Source organism: Theobroma umbraticum, unplaced genomic scaffold (assembly GCF_002168275.2).
Source record: "Theobroma umbraticum cultivar Fairchild unplaced genomic scaffold, ASM216827v3 scaffold_67.0, whole genome shotgun sequence".
Lineage (NCBI taxonomy): Eukaryota > Viridiplantae > Streptophyta > Magnoliopsida > Malvales > Malvaceae > Theobroma > Theobroma umbraticum.
Window position 1 is genome coordinate 7,920,448 of NW_018397262.1, and position 16,620 is coordinate 7,937,067.

General features: G+C 36.9%; 4 protein-coding genes and 1 pseudogene across 5 annotated transcripts; 2 read left to right on the forward strand and 3 right to left on the reverse strand.

Moving 5' to 3' along the window:
• Window positions 1-2,215: 2,215 nt before the first annotated feature.
• On the forward strand, window positions 2,216-4,966 carry FTSZ1-1 (homolog of bacterial cytokinesis Z-ring protein FTSZ 1-1). Its single transcript, XM_021432279.2, has 6 exons — window positions 2,216-2,638; window positions 3,190-3,289; window positions 3,403-3,632; window positions 3,808-3,975; window positions 4,183-4,416; window positions 4,606-4,966. Exons 1-6 carry the CDS (start codon window positions 2,396-2,398, stop codon window positions 4,870-4,872), a joined length of 1,242 nt encoding a protein of 413 aa, XP_021287954.1. The 5' UTR covers window positions 2,216-2,395; the 3' UTR covers window positions 4,873-4,966.
• A 247-nt stretch (window positions 4,967-5,213) lies between these two features.
• On the reverse strand, window positions 5,214-8,971 carry LOC110419289 (transcription initiation factor TFIID subunit 6-like). Its single transcript, XM_021432278.1, has 12 exons — window positions 8,755-8,971; window positions 8,577-8,663; window positions 8,238-8,339; window positions 8,032-8,140; window positions 7,731-7,825; window positions 7,496-7,633; window positions 7,302-7,397; window positions 7,070-7,194; window positions 6,487-6,619; window positions 6,051-6,176; window positions 5,835-5,940; window positions 5,214-5,735 (listed from the first exon to the last, which is right to left on the reverse strand). The coding sequence occupies exons 1-12, from the start codon at window positions 8,878-8,880 to the stop codon at window positions 5,371-5,373; spliced, it is 1,608 nt and encodes a 535-aa protein (XP_021287953.1). The 5' UTR covers window positions 8,881-8,971; the 3' UTR covers window positions 5,214-5,370.
• A 587-nt stretch (window positions 8,972-9,558) lies between these two features.
• On the reverse strand, window positions 9,559-12,575 carry LOC110419671 (syntaxin-51-like). Of its 2 annotated transcripts, none has more exons than XM_021432766.2 (6): window positions 12,418-12,575; window positions 11,318-11,536; window positions 10,928-11,130; window positions 10,741-10,841; window positions 10,576-10,620; window positions 9,559-9,920 (listed from the first exon to the last, which is right to left on the reverse strand). In XM_021432766.2, the coding sequence occupies exons 2-6, from the start codon at window positions 11,530-11,532 to the stop codon at window positions 9,789-9,791; spliced, it is 696 nt and encodes a 231-aa protein (XP_021288441.1). In that variant the 5' UTR covers window positions 11,533-11,536; window positions 12,418-12,575; the 3' UTR covers window positions 9,559-9,788. The 2 variants fall into 2 exon arrangements, with proteins under 2 accessions (XP_021288441.1, XP_021288440.1); XM_021432765.2 differs by lacking the exon at window positions 12,418-12,575 and adding an exon at window positions 12,269-12,407.
• A 792-nt stretch (window positions 12,576-13,367) lies between these two features.
• LOC149527050 (uncharacterized) lies at window positions 13,368-14,634 on the forward strand (annotated as a pseudogene).
• Window positions 14,573-16,601, reverse strand: LOC110419670 (F-box protein At5g07610-like). The gene has a single exon (XM_089784150.1). It carries the CDS (start codon window positions 16,175-16,177, stop codon window positions 14,894-14,896), a length of 1,284 nt encoding a protein of 427 aa, XP_089640276.1. The 5' UTR covers window positions 16,178-16,601; the 3' UTR covers window positions 14,573-14,893.
• Between the last annotated feature and the right edge of the window lie 19 nt (window positions 16,602-16,620).

Here is a 16,620-nt window from a genome sequence, read left to right on the forward strand (position 1 = left end):
CCTCCGTTCATTATCAAAACCCTTTTTCAAGTTTTCAATGGTTGCCGCTTGACTTCCCGTTTCCTGAAAAGACCAGGGAAAACTCTCTCTTTCATACATCCTTAGTCGTCAAACCCTGATAGAGTTGGAAAGGTTGCTTTCAACTCTACATGTGAGTACCAAGAGATAGAAAAACATGGTCACATGCTTACCAAGTTTTGAGTGATGATATTCAGGTAATTTGCTATCATTACAAAGGTCCATCTTTCAAGGAATTCAGCCGCATGTGTGCCCTCCAATGTTAGCTTTATCACAATACCAATGGCTTTTTGTGCTCATTACTGACCATATTATTCCACTATACACCATTTATGGTAGTTTGACTTCCACAACACAAAATTAGTGCCAATTCAATAGCTATTGGTGAAGTTAGGTTGGACGAGGTGGTGCATGATACAAATGATACTTAACAAGTTAAAGTTGATATGAATCTTCATATATTCAGTATCACTTTAACCCATAATCAATGTAAAATTTATAACTCATCTCTTTAAAATCATGACATTCTTCTTCACTCTTTGTTGAGAGCTTTTATTCAATGTTTATGGCTCTGCCCGTCACCACCAGCTTGACTCCACAGTGGTAGGACTTGGTACAAAGATCGCGCGGCGAGTCCTTAGCCTACTGAAGTTTAAGATTCCCGCATAAGGGCTCGCTTACCTCAGACGTTGCATTTGGCACAAAATGATTGCCTTTCATACTTGCCTTTATTTCAATAACGCCACCGAGTCTCCATCTAAACGCCAACTTGCACTCAACTGTTTGCCTTTTCATACTTGACCTTAATTTCAATAATGCCATCCAAGGTGTCAAAACCCGAAGTTTGCAACGTGATTTCCGAAGTCATTGCTAAGTGCATAGGGGACAACAATGTTTGCCTTCCATACTTGACTTTATTTCAATAATGCCCCGCAACGTTTCCAAAGTCGGTGATTGCATGCACAATTGCGCACAAAGAATGTTGACCGACGACCTCAAAAATTTAATAAAATTTATAATATTTTATTAAAAAATAATAACATTTCAATTTAGAATGTTTTAAATTTAAAATTAATCTTGGAAGAGCTCAGTTTTTTTTTTAATAATTGAAAAAAAAAAATTTGAAACGTGTTCTTTAGACAGAAAATAATATATCAACCAATGAATTGAATGTTCGAGTGTTCGAAAAAACTCGATTGAAGTCAGATCTATCATCTACTTTTGATGAAGTTAAATATACTCTTATATGCTCCAAATATATCGAGTTTATCATTTCATTAGAGAATCAATTTTGTTTTAAACTTTTTGTTAGATCTTTTAGCTATAGGCCTTTACAATCAACTATTGATATTGCATGATTAAGTGAGAAATAATACATTTTAAAACAAAAGTATACTTTGCAAACTCATAGAGAAAAAAAAAAGACATAACGCTCGAAAAAACTCTTGAATTATTCAAGAATATTTAAATAAGTTTTACTTTCTATTGTGTTCAATTATTTTTTTATATTTTTATATTTTTTTATTGAGTTAATTAAATTTTTATAACTAATGATTGATTAATTACAGTTAATCATAGTGCCATGCGACTATATCATCATGCCACAATAGTACACTTTGTTATCACTCATTATAACATATTAGTATGCTACGTCAGTGTCATGTGACATAAAAAATAAAAAATAATATTTAATTAACTTAACCATTAATCATAAAAATTTATTTGAATAAAAATAAAAATAAAATAATTGCATTAACTGTAATAAAAAAATAAAAATTTATTTAAAATTTGGGTCAAATTAAACTAAAAAACCCAATATAAAGGCCTAAAATTTAAGCTAGTCTCTCCATATTTCCAACCCTAACTTCATTGGTATATATTTAAACTCTAATTTTGGCTAAGATTTAATTTTAAGGTGTTTATAAAGAACTTTGTCACAAAACTATGATTAATATATTGTTTAACTTGTTAATTAGGTGTTTTAGCTACGAATTTATTGAATAGGACATTATTTTTAAATTAAATTTCAATTTTAAAAATAATCACTCAATTTTGAAAAATAAACAAAAAAATCCTTGTAAAAAAAAGGATAAAAAGAGGTACAAAATATCAAGAAAGAAGGAGGAACCGACGTCGTTTTTATCTGTTTCCTTGCTGAAACCTGAGAGGCCGCTAACGGGCCACATCTAATCTTCAAGTGGGGGTGTGTTTCCCCAATGATGAAAATGAAATGTTACAGAAAATCTCTCTAAAACCCTAGAACCGTAAAACCCTCTTCTCTCTTTGTTTCTCCCATTCAAATTCCCAGGAATTTCATTTGAAAGAAAGAACATTTTTTTTGGCAATATTTTTGGTGTTTTTTTTTTTTTTGTAAAAAATGGTGACACTTCAAATGGCAAACCCCAAGGACTTACTGTCTACAACATCTTCTTCTTCAGTGCTGTCTTCAAGGCCGTGTTTTTCTTCAAAAAAGCCCTTTAAGAGAAGCTGTTTGAGGCGTCAACGTTTTGGAGGGATAAGCTGTTCCTTTGCTCCAATGGAGACTGCCAAGATAAAGGTGGTTGGTGTTGGTGGAGGTGGAAACAATGCAGTTAATCGGATGATTGGTAGCGGTTTACAGGTTGGTGTTTTTCAGGTTTTCTCAATTGGGTTTTACTTAAAGTTTGAAAATTTTGTGACTTTCAAGCTTAATAAGTGTCATTTTTGGAAAGAATTTTGTGTTTTTCCCACCATTTTTTGGACTCTGAAATTTGGTGTAAACTATTGAAGTGGATTTGCTAGTGGGTTTTATCCTACATCTTCATTTGATAAAATTTGGGAAATCTAAGTTCTTTCTCACTCAAATATTTTGTTTCTCGAAGCCAATTTCAAGTTTTCCATTGTATAAACCCACTGCCATTGTGGCAATTAGTGTTTTCAATTGGTGTATAGAGCTTTTACTCGAGTTTGGTTTTTGTGTGAATTTGCCTTGGTGCTACTTGAGCTAAAAACTTGGCTCTCTTTGTCTTCTTTACTTTGGATTTAGGTGTGTAGAATTTAGACTGGATAGAGGAAGGTAATGGAGATGATGATTTAATGGACTTTGGTGGTAAAATTGTATGATAGTTGCCACAATGTTTTGCTTTCATGGAGGCAATTACTGATGATATTGCTGCTTTGTTTTGGAATTAGGGTGTTGATTTCTATGCGATAAACACGGATTCTCAAGCACTATTACAGTCTGCTGCAGAGAATCCACTCCAAATTGGAGAGCTCTTGACTCGTGGGCTGGGTCAGGCACTCTTTTTTGATCAAGAAAAATTCATGACTTTCGTGATTTTGTGTATGGCTAAGCACTTGGCTTTGTATTGTTTTAATGATTTGAATCAATTGACTGAAATATAGGCACTGGGGGAAATCCGCTTTTGGGGGAACAAGCTGCAGAGGAATCCAGAGATGCCATTTCAGATGCTCTTAAGGGCTCAGATCTTGTCTTTATAACTGCTGGCATGGGTGGAGGCACTGGGTCAGGTGCTGCTCCAGTTGTTGCCCAGATAGCAAAAGAGGCTGGTTATTTGACTGTTGGTGTGGTGACCTACCCCTTCAGGTTTGAAGGACGGAAAAGAACCATGCAGGCATGTGCATTTAACCCCTAATATGAGCTCTAGATAATGGGGGGATATTATAGTGAAAGACTAGTCTATATACTAGCAATTGGATTATGCACAAAGATCATGATAATAACTAGGTATGCAAAAGTTTCTGTCATTTTAACGTCTAAAGAATTTTTTCATATCTGTAAATTTGCAGGCTCTGGAGGCTATTGAAAAGTTGCAAAAGAATGTTGATACTCTTATAGTGATTCCCAATGATCGTCTGCTTGATATTGCTGATGAGCAAACACCTCTGCAAGATGCTTTTCTTCTTGCTGATGATGTTCTGCGCCAAGGTGTTCAAGGAATTTCAGATATAATCACGGTCAGTGATTCTTTCATATGTCAAGCTACATATTCTTAGAATAAGACTGTTTCAAGAAGGTTTAGATTCTATATGAACATTCTAGTTAACTATGCATGACCTTTGTTATGCAATGACTATTGACTAATATTTAATGATAATTTTTCCTATGACATTTTCTGGTTTCAACTTAGTATCTTACTGAAATTTCTTCCCTTCTTTTTGCAGATACCTGGATTGGTGAATGTGGACTTTGCAGATGTTAAGGCAGTCATGAAAGATTCTGGAACTGCAATGCTTGGGGTAGGAGTTTCCTCTAGCAAAAACCGTGCAGAAGAAGCGGCAGAACAAGCAACTCTGGCCCCTCTAATTGGATCATCAATTCAGTCAGCTACTGGTGTGGTATATAATATTACTGGAGGAAAGGATATAACCTTGCAGGAAGTTAACAGAGTATCACAGGTACTTATGGTGTTTGGAGTGATTGATTTCCTGTTTGCTGATTTAATAGGAAACTGTCTTATCATCTTTCTGAAGGGTGAAATACATTCCATATTACATTCTTCTAAATTTTTGGGCTTTCTTACAGTCTATAGATATTATCAGGAGTATTCTCTGTTTTAATCTGTATTATTTTTTGTGAATTTGCAGGTTGTGACAAGTTTAGCAGATCCTACTGCTAACATCATATTTGGTGCTGTTGTGGATGATCGCTACAACGGAGAGATCCATGTGACTATTATTGCCACTGGCTTCTCACAGTCATTTCAGAAGACGCTATTAACGACCCCCAAGGCTGCAAAACAGATTGACAAAATAGCCACGGGTCAAGAAAGCAAGGGAATACCCTTACCCCTCAAATCATCGTCTCCTTCAACTGTTCCTTCGAGGTCATCTCCACGGAGGCTATTCTTCTAATTCCTTTGATCTCCCCCTTTCTTTCTTCCTTCTTTTTGCTATTAGCTGTGTAATGATTTTGAAGCTTATGTGTATTAGATGCCATTTGTTTCCATGTTTGTGTGCCCTGCAAGATTTAATGGGTTTTCAGTAGTCCAAAATAGATGTCCATGATTGGATAACACAAATTAGTGTTATGACATGATCTTGAAAAGCTTCTGTTTTTGAGGTTATGAAAATCTATCACATGGATTCCATAAGTAGGAGTTATGATACATGTTCTCGGATATTGGAGTAATCTGAGGTGGATCAGGGATATCAACATTAAAGAATTTTGACAAAATTTCCTGTATTTCTGCATAAACAATATCCAAGTAGCCTACATCCTTTGAGAACTACATAATATATTTATGAGCAAAAAATTGGCTTACAAGGTATATACAATCTATAGTTTCAAAGGAAGAAGGAATAATTTACACATTCTTGTGTACAACAATCGGCTTTGGAGGCATAGTTTAATCAAAGGAAGATGGAAAGCTCGGGTTTGGGCGTAAAGGACAACATGCTTTCACCAAAAAGTTCAAACAGTGATGCTAGCAAGTTCCCAGCATCTGTGTCCTCCTTCCAAGCCTGAGCTAGAACAGTTGAAGTCTTTAAAAGTCGACCACTGGCCTCCCTTCCCGATACGTTATCATTTGATAACTGCCGTGATATTGACGATACACCAATGTTGGAACCTCCCATTGTGGCGGAAAATCCACCAACTGCCCCTTGCATGTCAACTTGCATAGAATTTATTGGCATCATACCACTTGCACTGTCAGCAGCGATTTTCTTGAGTGGTGGTTGCTGTATCGAGTTGTCTGCGCTTGCTTTGCGTTTATCTTGATCAATCAGAAAAACCAAGATAGAGCATAAGGAAGGAGGAAAAATGAGACTTGTGGATCAAGTATATATAAGTCTATGGTTCGAAGAAATCATACTTGTTATCACAACTTTTCCACTGCTTTTCCAGACAGGACGATTTGGGGGCGCTAGCAGACCGGGGAACATTTTAAGCCTATCATACATGCACAGCCCAGCTGCACGCTGGTAGTGGAAAAATTTACAGCATTGTTAGTTCTGCTGCAAAGTAACAGCAACTGCAAATCAATGCAGTGATGCTCGAAACCCGGTATCAAATTGGATAATAAACTCACCAGCAAGGCCCCATAAACACACCAAGCTTCATGCCTTTTCATTTCATTCTTCTGCTTCTCAGGCTGCATTTCTAGTTCAAGAAGTTGCAAATATGCCTCAAGATTTGGTAGTATAAGAAGACGAACCTACCGCAAGCAGAAACCAGAGGCATTAGCAAAACATCTAAGAAAGAAAATTTACGGAAAAATGAAAATGCAAAAGTACTAGGTAAAAGTGATGCATGATTAAGATATCTGCAGAGAAAATGCAAATTTTCATTTTTGAAGTTATCAATTTATCTTTTCTTCAGATCTTGCAGACAAAAGTGATGAAAACAGCCTTTTTGGAAGAAACAGGCAGAAAATTGCTGTCGTTGCAGTATCTTTGAAAGTAAAAATGCCACAAAACAGGTATCTTATTATTTTGCTAGTACAAGTATTTGAGAATAGAGGATACCACACTGGGTCCAAGGGCTGCTAAACCTCGAAGTGCACCATAATGCTGAGGCAATGTTTTTGTTGGGTCCAAAAAAGCATGGAGCAGAGTTCTTGTCACACGTGGCTGAAGATTGTGATAAACATGCCCAAATCTACAAATATTGACCGGTGAGAAATGTATGTAACAGTTTGCATGCAAAAGACAAATTATGATGGAAATTAAGTTTTAATACTATCCAAATTCAACCAATTAGCTAAGCACATCTAAGTGTATCATAGTAAAAAGAGTAGCCAGAATGATCAAGAACAGACATGCAACGTAAGATGCTCTACTATATACATCAAAGCACATAAAACAAATCTATGAATCTTGCATATATAGGCATGTTCAAACCTTTGTGTTGCATGTGGAAAATAGTATAAAAATGAATATGCACCTGACTTTGAAGTGGAGGTCAGGTTTAAAACAAACTATTGGAATAATCAAAATTAATAAACTTGGCAGGGACATTCTTTGTTTCAGCACTGGAACATTTTTAGTTCTACCATGGGGTTTAATAGTACCCGTGAATGAGCAAGTAAAAGAGAAATCCAATCTTCACCTTTTGCATATTGATGCCACTAGCTTGGCTGCGAAGTTTCTAAGTTCCCAGTGATTGTCAGTGAATTTATTCCCTAATCTTTTTGCAACAAGGCAGGTAATAACAGATGGCATCAATTGGTGTAACTGAAGAAATTTTCAAAAAGAGAGAAAAATCAGATAGGCAGAAATAAACCACAGGAAATTAGGCATTAGTTTGGGTACTTCTGAAACAATTGAAACAAAAAACTCACATAAGGTTCTATGTGTATGTTTTCATTCTGAACAAGGCTCCAGGCAACACGCATCAATTTAAACAAGAGACGGAAATTATTTAAATTACGAGCAACCTGAGATAAGTGTGGGAAACATGTAAGCTTGAGGTAACCAAACAAAGGTTCTTGTGCCATAGACATATTAATAAGGTAGGAAGGATCTTCAAGATGACCTCATCAGTAATGAAATAAGTGAAATAAGGAGTTAAAGGATGGACTCCTGGGTCTGTTGCCAAGCTCAGTAATGCTCGATTAAAGACAATAGAGACAGATCTATTCAAAGTAAGCTCCACAATTTTCTCAAAGTAAAGCTGCATAGCAGCCAAAAAAGTTTGTTAATATCATCATAGCACAAAGTCTTTCAAAAATGTTCCTAAACATAAAAAGAAAATAAAATGTCCAACATACTTGAAGGTCTCTAGATAATACGTGCTTAACAGGTAATTTAACATCAACAGAAAGTCCATCTTCCTTGTGTTCAGCCCTTTTTCCATCAGAAGGTGCTGAAACGAAAGCAAAATGCCAATTTAGCATACTGATGATGATAACTCTTTACACATAAAAACGGATAAAATCACAAAAGAACAGAAAAGACACGTGCGAAGTGAAAGCATCTGAATTTCTAATCCAAAAGCTGTTACGGACATAGATAAAGTGAATTTCCATTAGTCTGGGTCACTTATTCCATCAGTGTTAACTAAGAAAGTACCTTCAACCGAAGCATTTTCTGGAATCGCAGGTTGAACACCTTCAATTGCTAGCCAGTGAGAAGTAACAGATGTCTCAAGTGGCACTTTTGGTAAAGGTGCTTCAATCACCTGCATACATTAGGCACCATACGAGAATGTAAGCAAAAAAGCGCTTTAGCCACAGGCAATTACAACGAAACTTCTAACGTTGTCGATAATTTCTTACTTCTTTAAACTCCACATCCTTGTCATCAATGTAGAACAAATCCTTATGCCCAGCAGCTCTTTTGAACCGTGGTGGATCACGAGAGGCAAAGCCATATATCGGCTGATGAACATAAGCAAGAATTAAACTAAAAACTCAAACTTTCAATATTCAGACCAATTATATCGATTAATACACATGAACAAGAAATTTTCGAACAATTCCGACAAATCAAGATGCGACACATCATCAAAAATCACATCTTTATAACTAAATTATACTAAGAAACAATACCAATCAGCACTATTTTCAGGTAACAAAAGAAAATTATATGAAATAATTTACAATAAGCAAATGTACCTCCACATTTCTTAGATTAAGAGCATTGTCCACGTCATCAGCTGTCAGAACCGTCCGCCGCGAATGGCGCATGCATTTAATCGCCTCCTGCATAAAAATTAAGCTTTTTTTTTATAAAACTATATATTTAAAATTTAATTTAAGAAATCAGCAAAAAAAAAAAGGATTAAAACTTTACCTGCATGATCTCACGAACGCGATATTCGACATCAGGAGCGAGGGCAAGGGCAACATCTGGGGACAAATTGGTAATTCCAATGCTCTGTGCTACCACTTCAATAGCTTCTTTCGGGACGTTGCTCATTCTTAACGTCAAATTTAAACGTGTTTGTATAAATTTGTTGCGATGAAACAAAAAAGGAATTGTCTTTGGAAAATTGGGGGACAATGGGAGGGTGAATTGGGATTTTTAGGGTTTAACTGCAAGTCATGCAGAAAGAGTTACTGGATTGGGCCTGGGCAGTTTTCAGTTTTGGGCTCTTCTTGAGCTCAATATAGCCCAATATAAGGTTAAAAAAGGCTTTAATAGTAGAAAAGCCCTTATACTATGATTACCTTTTCAATTAAGTCCCTCATTTTTTTTATTTATATCAAAATGAGCTCTTAAACTTTGATTTGTATACATAAAATTAATTACCCCCAAACCTAATCCCAACTAACATTGTGATATATGACTTAACAAGTTTACAGTTTTTGACCATTGCCGTGAGCAGTAAACATGACCTGTGCACTTGGCCTTGTCAGCGGCTAACATTGAATCCGATACAATTAATTTTTATTTTTCTCGTAAATTGATAATTACCCTTTTGAAGAAACAACAAGAGTCCAAATTTGACTGACTAATTTCTTCATCCCATTAGATGTACAGTGATGCAATGACACTTTCAGACAACATCAGACAAGCAACCGGGAATGTTGCTGGTTGCAATGCTTTAGATTTCAACAGACCAAAAAGGAAGAAGATTCAATAAATAGTTACAGATGTGCCCAACAAGACTAAAATTACTTTGTAAATTTACAAAGTTGTTCTGAACGGCTCAGCATCATCTTCACACACCCAAAGCACCAGAAAGATACAAAGAGAAAGGGATGAGAAAGCAAAACGAGAAGTTTCCCAACATGGAAGTAATAATTGAGAACCAATTCCACACAGACACACACAAAACAAGAAGCTTGCAACAAGCTTGTTGTGTTTTTTGGCTGTTGTTGGTATTACAAGAATTTGATCAGTAGGTATATGGCGACAACCAGAATCACGATCCCGATAACAGCTAAAAGCATGCACATACAGGAACAACCACCTTTGGTACGCTTGTTCAAAATTGCCAGGTTTTTCTGCACTCTCTGTTACAAGAACAAACATGATGAACAAAGAAAACATAAATCTTAGAATCCATCATGATAGTAAGTTTCATTTTGGTAGGAAACTAGTGATGGTAAATGCTCTAAATTTCAACTATTCTGGACTATAAGCTGCGAGTAAACACTTGCATCCCTTTGAACATGTAATATTTCACATAATCAATCGTTGCTCACACCACCAATGAATCAATGGTCACAAGCAATATGAAGGTAAAGGAAAATGCAACATTATCAGCAGTTACCGTATTGCTTTATTTTGCTTCATTTCGAAGTAGCCAAAGAAAAGTCATAACCAAATCGGTTCCAACATAATTCAATAACAAAAGACTATAATTCTTATTTTATTTGAGGAGATCTTTATCTATTTTAAATACTACTTGAAAAACCATGAATTCCTTCCTTCATCCCTGATGTGATTCATCTCCAAAGAACTCCCACCGCATGTCATATTCTATCGATTCTGATGCCGAAATTCATTGCCATGAAGTGAAAAAAACTAGGATGCGTACCATTTTACAGAAATGCTACTTGCTAGTACGGTGTACTAAATAACTATTTCAAACAGCAGTCATTGGATTTTGTTCCATTCAAAAATGAAAGGAGGATATAGTGCTATGCATATAATTCAGTGTTTTACCGCTAGGCGAGAATCAGTAACATCCACATGTCTGTCCAGGTCATCCTGCACAGAGGGTGCACAAGATAATGTAAAGTTTACAGAAGATGAATCAATCCTTTCTAAGCACTAATTTTTAAGAAATACAACACAAACGAGTATAGAAGAAATGAACAGAAAACATACAATGAGTCTGGTGTGCAGATCAAGTTCTTCATTGACCGCCAATGCAATATGCTTTGTGCTTACTACTGTCTCCTCCAACTTCTCAAGGCCCTCATCTTGCTCTGCTTGAAAAAGAAACCCCATAAGCTGAGGAAACTCAAGCCATTATACAAGCTAGCAGATACCATTTGAAACTAAATCAACTTGCCTTTCATTATTTGCCGTTGAAGACCAACAAGGCCAGAGTTATCCAAACCAACTGTTCTACTCATGGCATCTGGCTTAATTTCTGGGCCCAGCAAGCTATCTCTGTTAGCGAAGTTTGACATGTTGAATGCAGAAGCCATCTGGTTAGCTTTTGATCTCAAATTTGCAACCATGTCCTTGCGTCGATTCATCTCCTTCTCTGTTCTGTGACCAAAATACAAAGCATCAACAAATAGACAGAGTCAGTTTATTCTTCATACTAAAAAAAATCCCAATTTGCAAGAGAACATCAAAGTACCACATCTTATAAATATTCCAGAAGACACATGATCAAAATTACACAACTTGACATCAATTTACTGCTACATAGGCCTCACTTAAGAAGACTTACAAGGGCTTCCCAGTAGGTCTAGATAAAAGGGACTGCAATCCATCTAGTCTAGTCCCTAAAATCGTAATCTTCCTTCTTATTGCAGATGCATGACGCTGAGTTTCTGGTCCTGATGCAGGCAAGGAACTCCTTTCAGATATCATGCCATTGATATCATCTGCAATTTTAACTGCTTCGTTATATTCTTTTACCCATGGGTCTGAAGAAGATGCCATTGACCTAAACAATCATAACCAAATACAATCAAGTAAAGAGCTGATATAAATGAACGAAAAAAGGACTTAATATGCAACCAAAAGGCATAAATTTAGAACACTTGAACATCATTCAGACAATGAAAAAAGAACAGATCAAAGCTAACTTAAGCAACAATGAGCTTGCATAACCCTTCGCTTTTATCTTCTCTGCTTGATGGCCTCTTTAGAAGAACCAGAACATTACTCACGGGGAAAAAGAAATTCTTTATACAACTGAGTATGAGCTTAATTATTGACAACAGGATAGATATCAAGAAAATCCCAATAAAATTAAGCAATCAAATTATACCAATTGTCCTTCTTGTAAAAGAAACTTCATTCAGAACCATCAACAAAATTTCCCTTTTCCTTCAACTGATGCAATATTTAGCTTAATTCAAAAAAAAAAAAAACCATGTTCAATGGCTTCTTATGAATCCATAATTAAACCAACAAAAAAAAAAAGAAAAACCCTTTTTTTGAACTGGGTATGAGCTCAATCACTCAAAACTGGATGAATATTTACTGAAAAAGCCTAACAATTAAGCTATCAAATCAAACCAAATTGTCCGAATAAAGAGAAGGAGCGAAACTTGATTGAAACCCCATCAATAAAATTCCCAACTGTCCCAAATTTGATGGAAATTAAACAAACATCCATTCCGTAGAATGCAGAATTCAATTAAAAAAAAGCCGGAATTCAGCAGTAACTTACAATGAGGAAAAGCTAAAATTGGAATAGTTGCCGATCAAATCCCCCAAAGAAAACCAAAACCCAGAAAAGAGGAAAGCTTTTAAAGATCGGTGCAAAGGAAGAGATCAGATTGAACAACAAGATTAAAAGAAAAAGAAATAGAAACTTACCTGAATTTGATCGAAAGTTGGATTGTTATAATCGTGGGAATCGGGGGAATGAAACGGCGGCGTAGAAGCTAAGGGACAAGAGGCAATAGCAACATCAAACACGGTAGCGTTTGTACGGCCCCGTCGTCGTCGTTTACCACATTATTACACGCATTTTTTCCCTTTTTTTTATATATACAATAGAATTCCAAAAAAGGGCATCATTCGTTGTCTCAAAAGGACCAATAATTCTGGGCCACGTAATTATTTAATTTCACATCAATTTTTGTAAACCACAATGTTCAGCCGTGTAGTAAATTAATATAAGATATTTAAGTATTTAAACCATTTTCGATTTGTGAGATATTTTTATAATAATTTGTGAAATATTTTTAAAAAATAGAATCATGAGTTTTAATAGACAAAATCGGATAATATTTTACATATTGACGTAAATCGTAACATTAAATTAAAAGAGATGATATGTTACAAGTTAACATAAACCTTAGCAATGTTTATGAGTTATGGTAATCATGCAAAAAAATGGAGTGAGGAGTGAAATGCATGGAATGAGAGACCTTGTAATGATTTGTATGAATGATTGAAGTATGATGGATTTGGTATCAGGAAGAATAGATTTAGAAAGAAACAATTGCAGTCAAGGTAACAAGAATGGATCAAGGAGAAATCGCCAATGACCCTGTGCTTTTCCTGAATGCAATAGCTGGCTTCTTTCTTGCCCCGCTGTGCAGCCTGGAAGAGGACAGTGTTTCAGTCTCTTTGCCTTGGCCAAGTTTACCATCCCCATGGAGATCGTTTTTCTGGGTAGTACTGGACTTTAGGTAAGAACAACTTAAACCTCTTTTCTGTTGTTCCTTTGTCATTAATTGGTCAATCTGTTAATTGTTTCGTAGATGCAGTTTTGTGGTTATGTATAGGCTAAGCCTTGTTCATGGAGATTCCTAAGTTAGATGTATAAAAAGGAGCGTGCTCATCACTCAACTCCTGCTAACAAAGTAATGCATTCAAGTGACAGTCAAGCAGCTCACCATAGCCATCTGATGCAGCAGAAATCTGCTGCACAACTAGCTAAGCAACTGCAGGCGGCTGCCATTGTAACGTCAAGCTCGTCAAAGGAAGCAGACAAGATGCGTCAATTCTACTTGAAGCAGGTAAGGAAATTCTGATAAGATTATAAACGTGGACGCTGCACGGTCCAATAAATTAGCCTTTTGCAGAGAGGGTAAGGACCCTGTGATACAAATCCATGACCAAGGCACGACAGGAGCTAAGCTAAGCCTACTTTGCAGCTGCAACTGAAGTCTATCCACTTTTGACAGTAATGATTCGAATGATCAAGCACTTATCTGTTCCATCAGCTAAATATTCAAGTCGAAGTTTATCCATTGAAGCTGTCCAAGACTTGAAATGTTTAAACTCAATAGCATTGCACTGATCATCATTGTGTAGTTCCAATTTAAATGTTGATAAGCCTCATCACCATATCATGTAACCTGTGTATGTATATACTACATTACATCAATGAATCAGGGCCGTTATTCATCTATGGAGGAAAGGAGGAGATGAAGCCTGATCAAACCAAAGAAGGTGTGCCATATGTGGATAGTAAGGAGGAAGAAGCAGAAGGAACAGGACATTTTGATAAGCTTCATTTGGATCTGCAATCTTTGGTCGCTAGCTGCCTCATGTTACATGACTATATGAACTTTCGTTGGACAACTACCCTAAGAAATTGGGGAGATATTCTCTACCTCCATGGCTTATGTCTTGTAAGAATGGCGAAGGTAAATGCAAGTTCATTGATCAGCTTCAACCAAGAAAGATATCCAATAAATAATCCTAACAAATCAAAATGAAGTCAGAATGTGCTACTCAAGAGAAGGTCAGTGCCTGATGTTATCCCTTTACAAAGAGAACTATTCTTCTGAATTCTCTTCTTGTTTTGATTTCTGAGGGCACTGGGGAAGTTGTTTCACTTTTGATTGGAAAATTCTTGACAAACCTCAAAGACCTTGCAAGTCATTCAATCAAAGTTTTCTTGTAGAAGGAAATGGGAAGCTCCTACATGTGTTCCTGGGTTTCATGGGAAAATGGCTCTGAGTTTTCAAGTTGAATCTCTCTGCAATGGTTTGGGTTGAATCATCTTCCTCCACCTTAGCAACAACAGGAAGAAAAGAAGAACAAAGCTTGCCTTCATCAGGCTTTAGAAGGTGTTAAGGAAGACATTTACAACACAAGAGAACAATTACAGAGTGGTTGAATTCAATCATTCTAAAACATGTAATTATCCATGAAAACAGGGTTTCCAGCTCTCAACAAAAGAAAGTACTGACAACCAGAATTACCAGAACATGTAATATCCTCAAAAGCTAATTACATACAGTTTAAAACCATGTTACAGACAGGAGATGCTCAAAGAAAAGAAACCTCTAGCAGAAAGTAGAAGTTCAGACAGTCCTAATCCATTTTACAGGTTTCAGACAGCAGCTAGGCTTTCTACGTAGTGACATACATGGTACCATTTGTATTGCATACAATCATAAACATTGTTGGCCCTCCAGCTTGAGAGCAGTTTCGAAGTGTGCAGCCTTGGATTGTGGGAGATGATCTTGCCAGGTAGCTGCAGTACCAGTTCAACGTCTTCCTCTTCCTCTCCTCTGACAACGCCTAGTATAGAGTATGCATAATACTGAACCTGGAAGTCCTCCGGATTGTTCTGCGCCAAATTCGGGAACTCATCTATGTATCTTCGAGCAATCTCAGGGAACTTGGATGCCACATTATTGAGATTAACTCTGTATTTCACAAACCAACGAGAGTAATCAGGCTTCATCTCGAACACACGAAACCTTGGTGTGCTGATGGAGTCAACTTCGATCAGGTGTAAATGGCCACGACATTCTCCAAAATAGGGAAACCTCTGAGAGCTCCAGAAACCTGTTGGTCCTGTCTGCATGCGTGGCATTGTCGTTGTTTTCAAGCTTTCACTGTCAACATCAAAGTAAAGGGAAACATCTGTGGGGCTGAGCCAATGGATTGCACCATTCCAGAATACCCCATGCTCAAAGTCTGTGTAATGGGGTGCTTCGAAAGGACCTCCAGAGAGGGACCAAGCTTTAGTTTCTGATGAAAAGATCTCAATGTGATAAGTAGGAGAAACAAAGTGTTCAATGTCATTAAGACCATCCTCACCATGCAAAAGATTATTATCATTTGGAATTGGGTCGTGCAAGTTGTTCATCAAGACACAAATGACCTTATAATGGGTCGATTTTGGAGGATCAAAAGCCAAATTAATCCCTGCTATCGACCTGTTTGCAGTTGCATTAGGTAGAGGAACAGTAACGAAACTCTTGGTGCTGGGATTACAGACACAGTAAGTAAAGCCAGAGTTATTCTCTGCAGAACTAAAACGGCAGAGAAGAAGCAGCAATCCATTGCAAGACTGCAGGATTTCAATGCCTGAAACATTGAGAAACGAGAGAGATGGTACCTTAAGCATGTTCTGATCTTTATCAAAGTTAAGCAAACCAATAGGGCTGCCATAGAAGTAGAGGCCAGAGGGTCCAAGGTTGACATGCAAACGGATATGTTTGACAGCAAACTGAGGATCAGAAATGAGGGAAACCCATCGTTTGGAGACGCATTTGGACTTGAAAACAGATTTCACAGGCAAACGCAACAGGATCTCTGTCAAAAGATCTTGGTTAGATGCTACCATCTCAGCTGAACACGTTTGGTTTTCTGAATTATCAGTCATTCTTATCTTTCTCTCAAAGCCTGTTGAAACAGTTCAGGTTGTGAAAGTGAAAGGTTGAAAGAGTAAACGTTGTTGGAAAGATGGCAAAGAGCAAGAAAATTGACTTATTTTGACATGGAATGTAATCCACACGCGGCATCCATGCAAGTTCAAGCTGGCCAAACTGGATTGGCTTGAAGAAACGTTTTCAGACAATGTACAAGACAAAGTCAGAACCCTGTCAAACAGCAGCCTCTTTCCCCTTTTTCACTTGCAGGTGTAGGTAGCAAAACTTGATTTGTTCAACCTATCAAATCTGTCCGTCATCTAATCCAGTTCAGTTAATCAAACTTCGGCATCTGGAGATCAATCCAAAGACAAGTTCTAAGCTCCATCTGACATTTTCTTGGTTATTTTGTTTACCTTTCCGGGCCTTTCAAGGGGTTGGTTTGTGTTTTTACAGC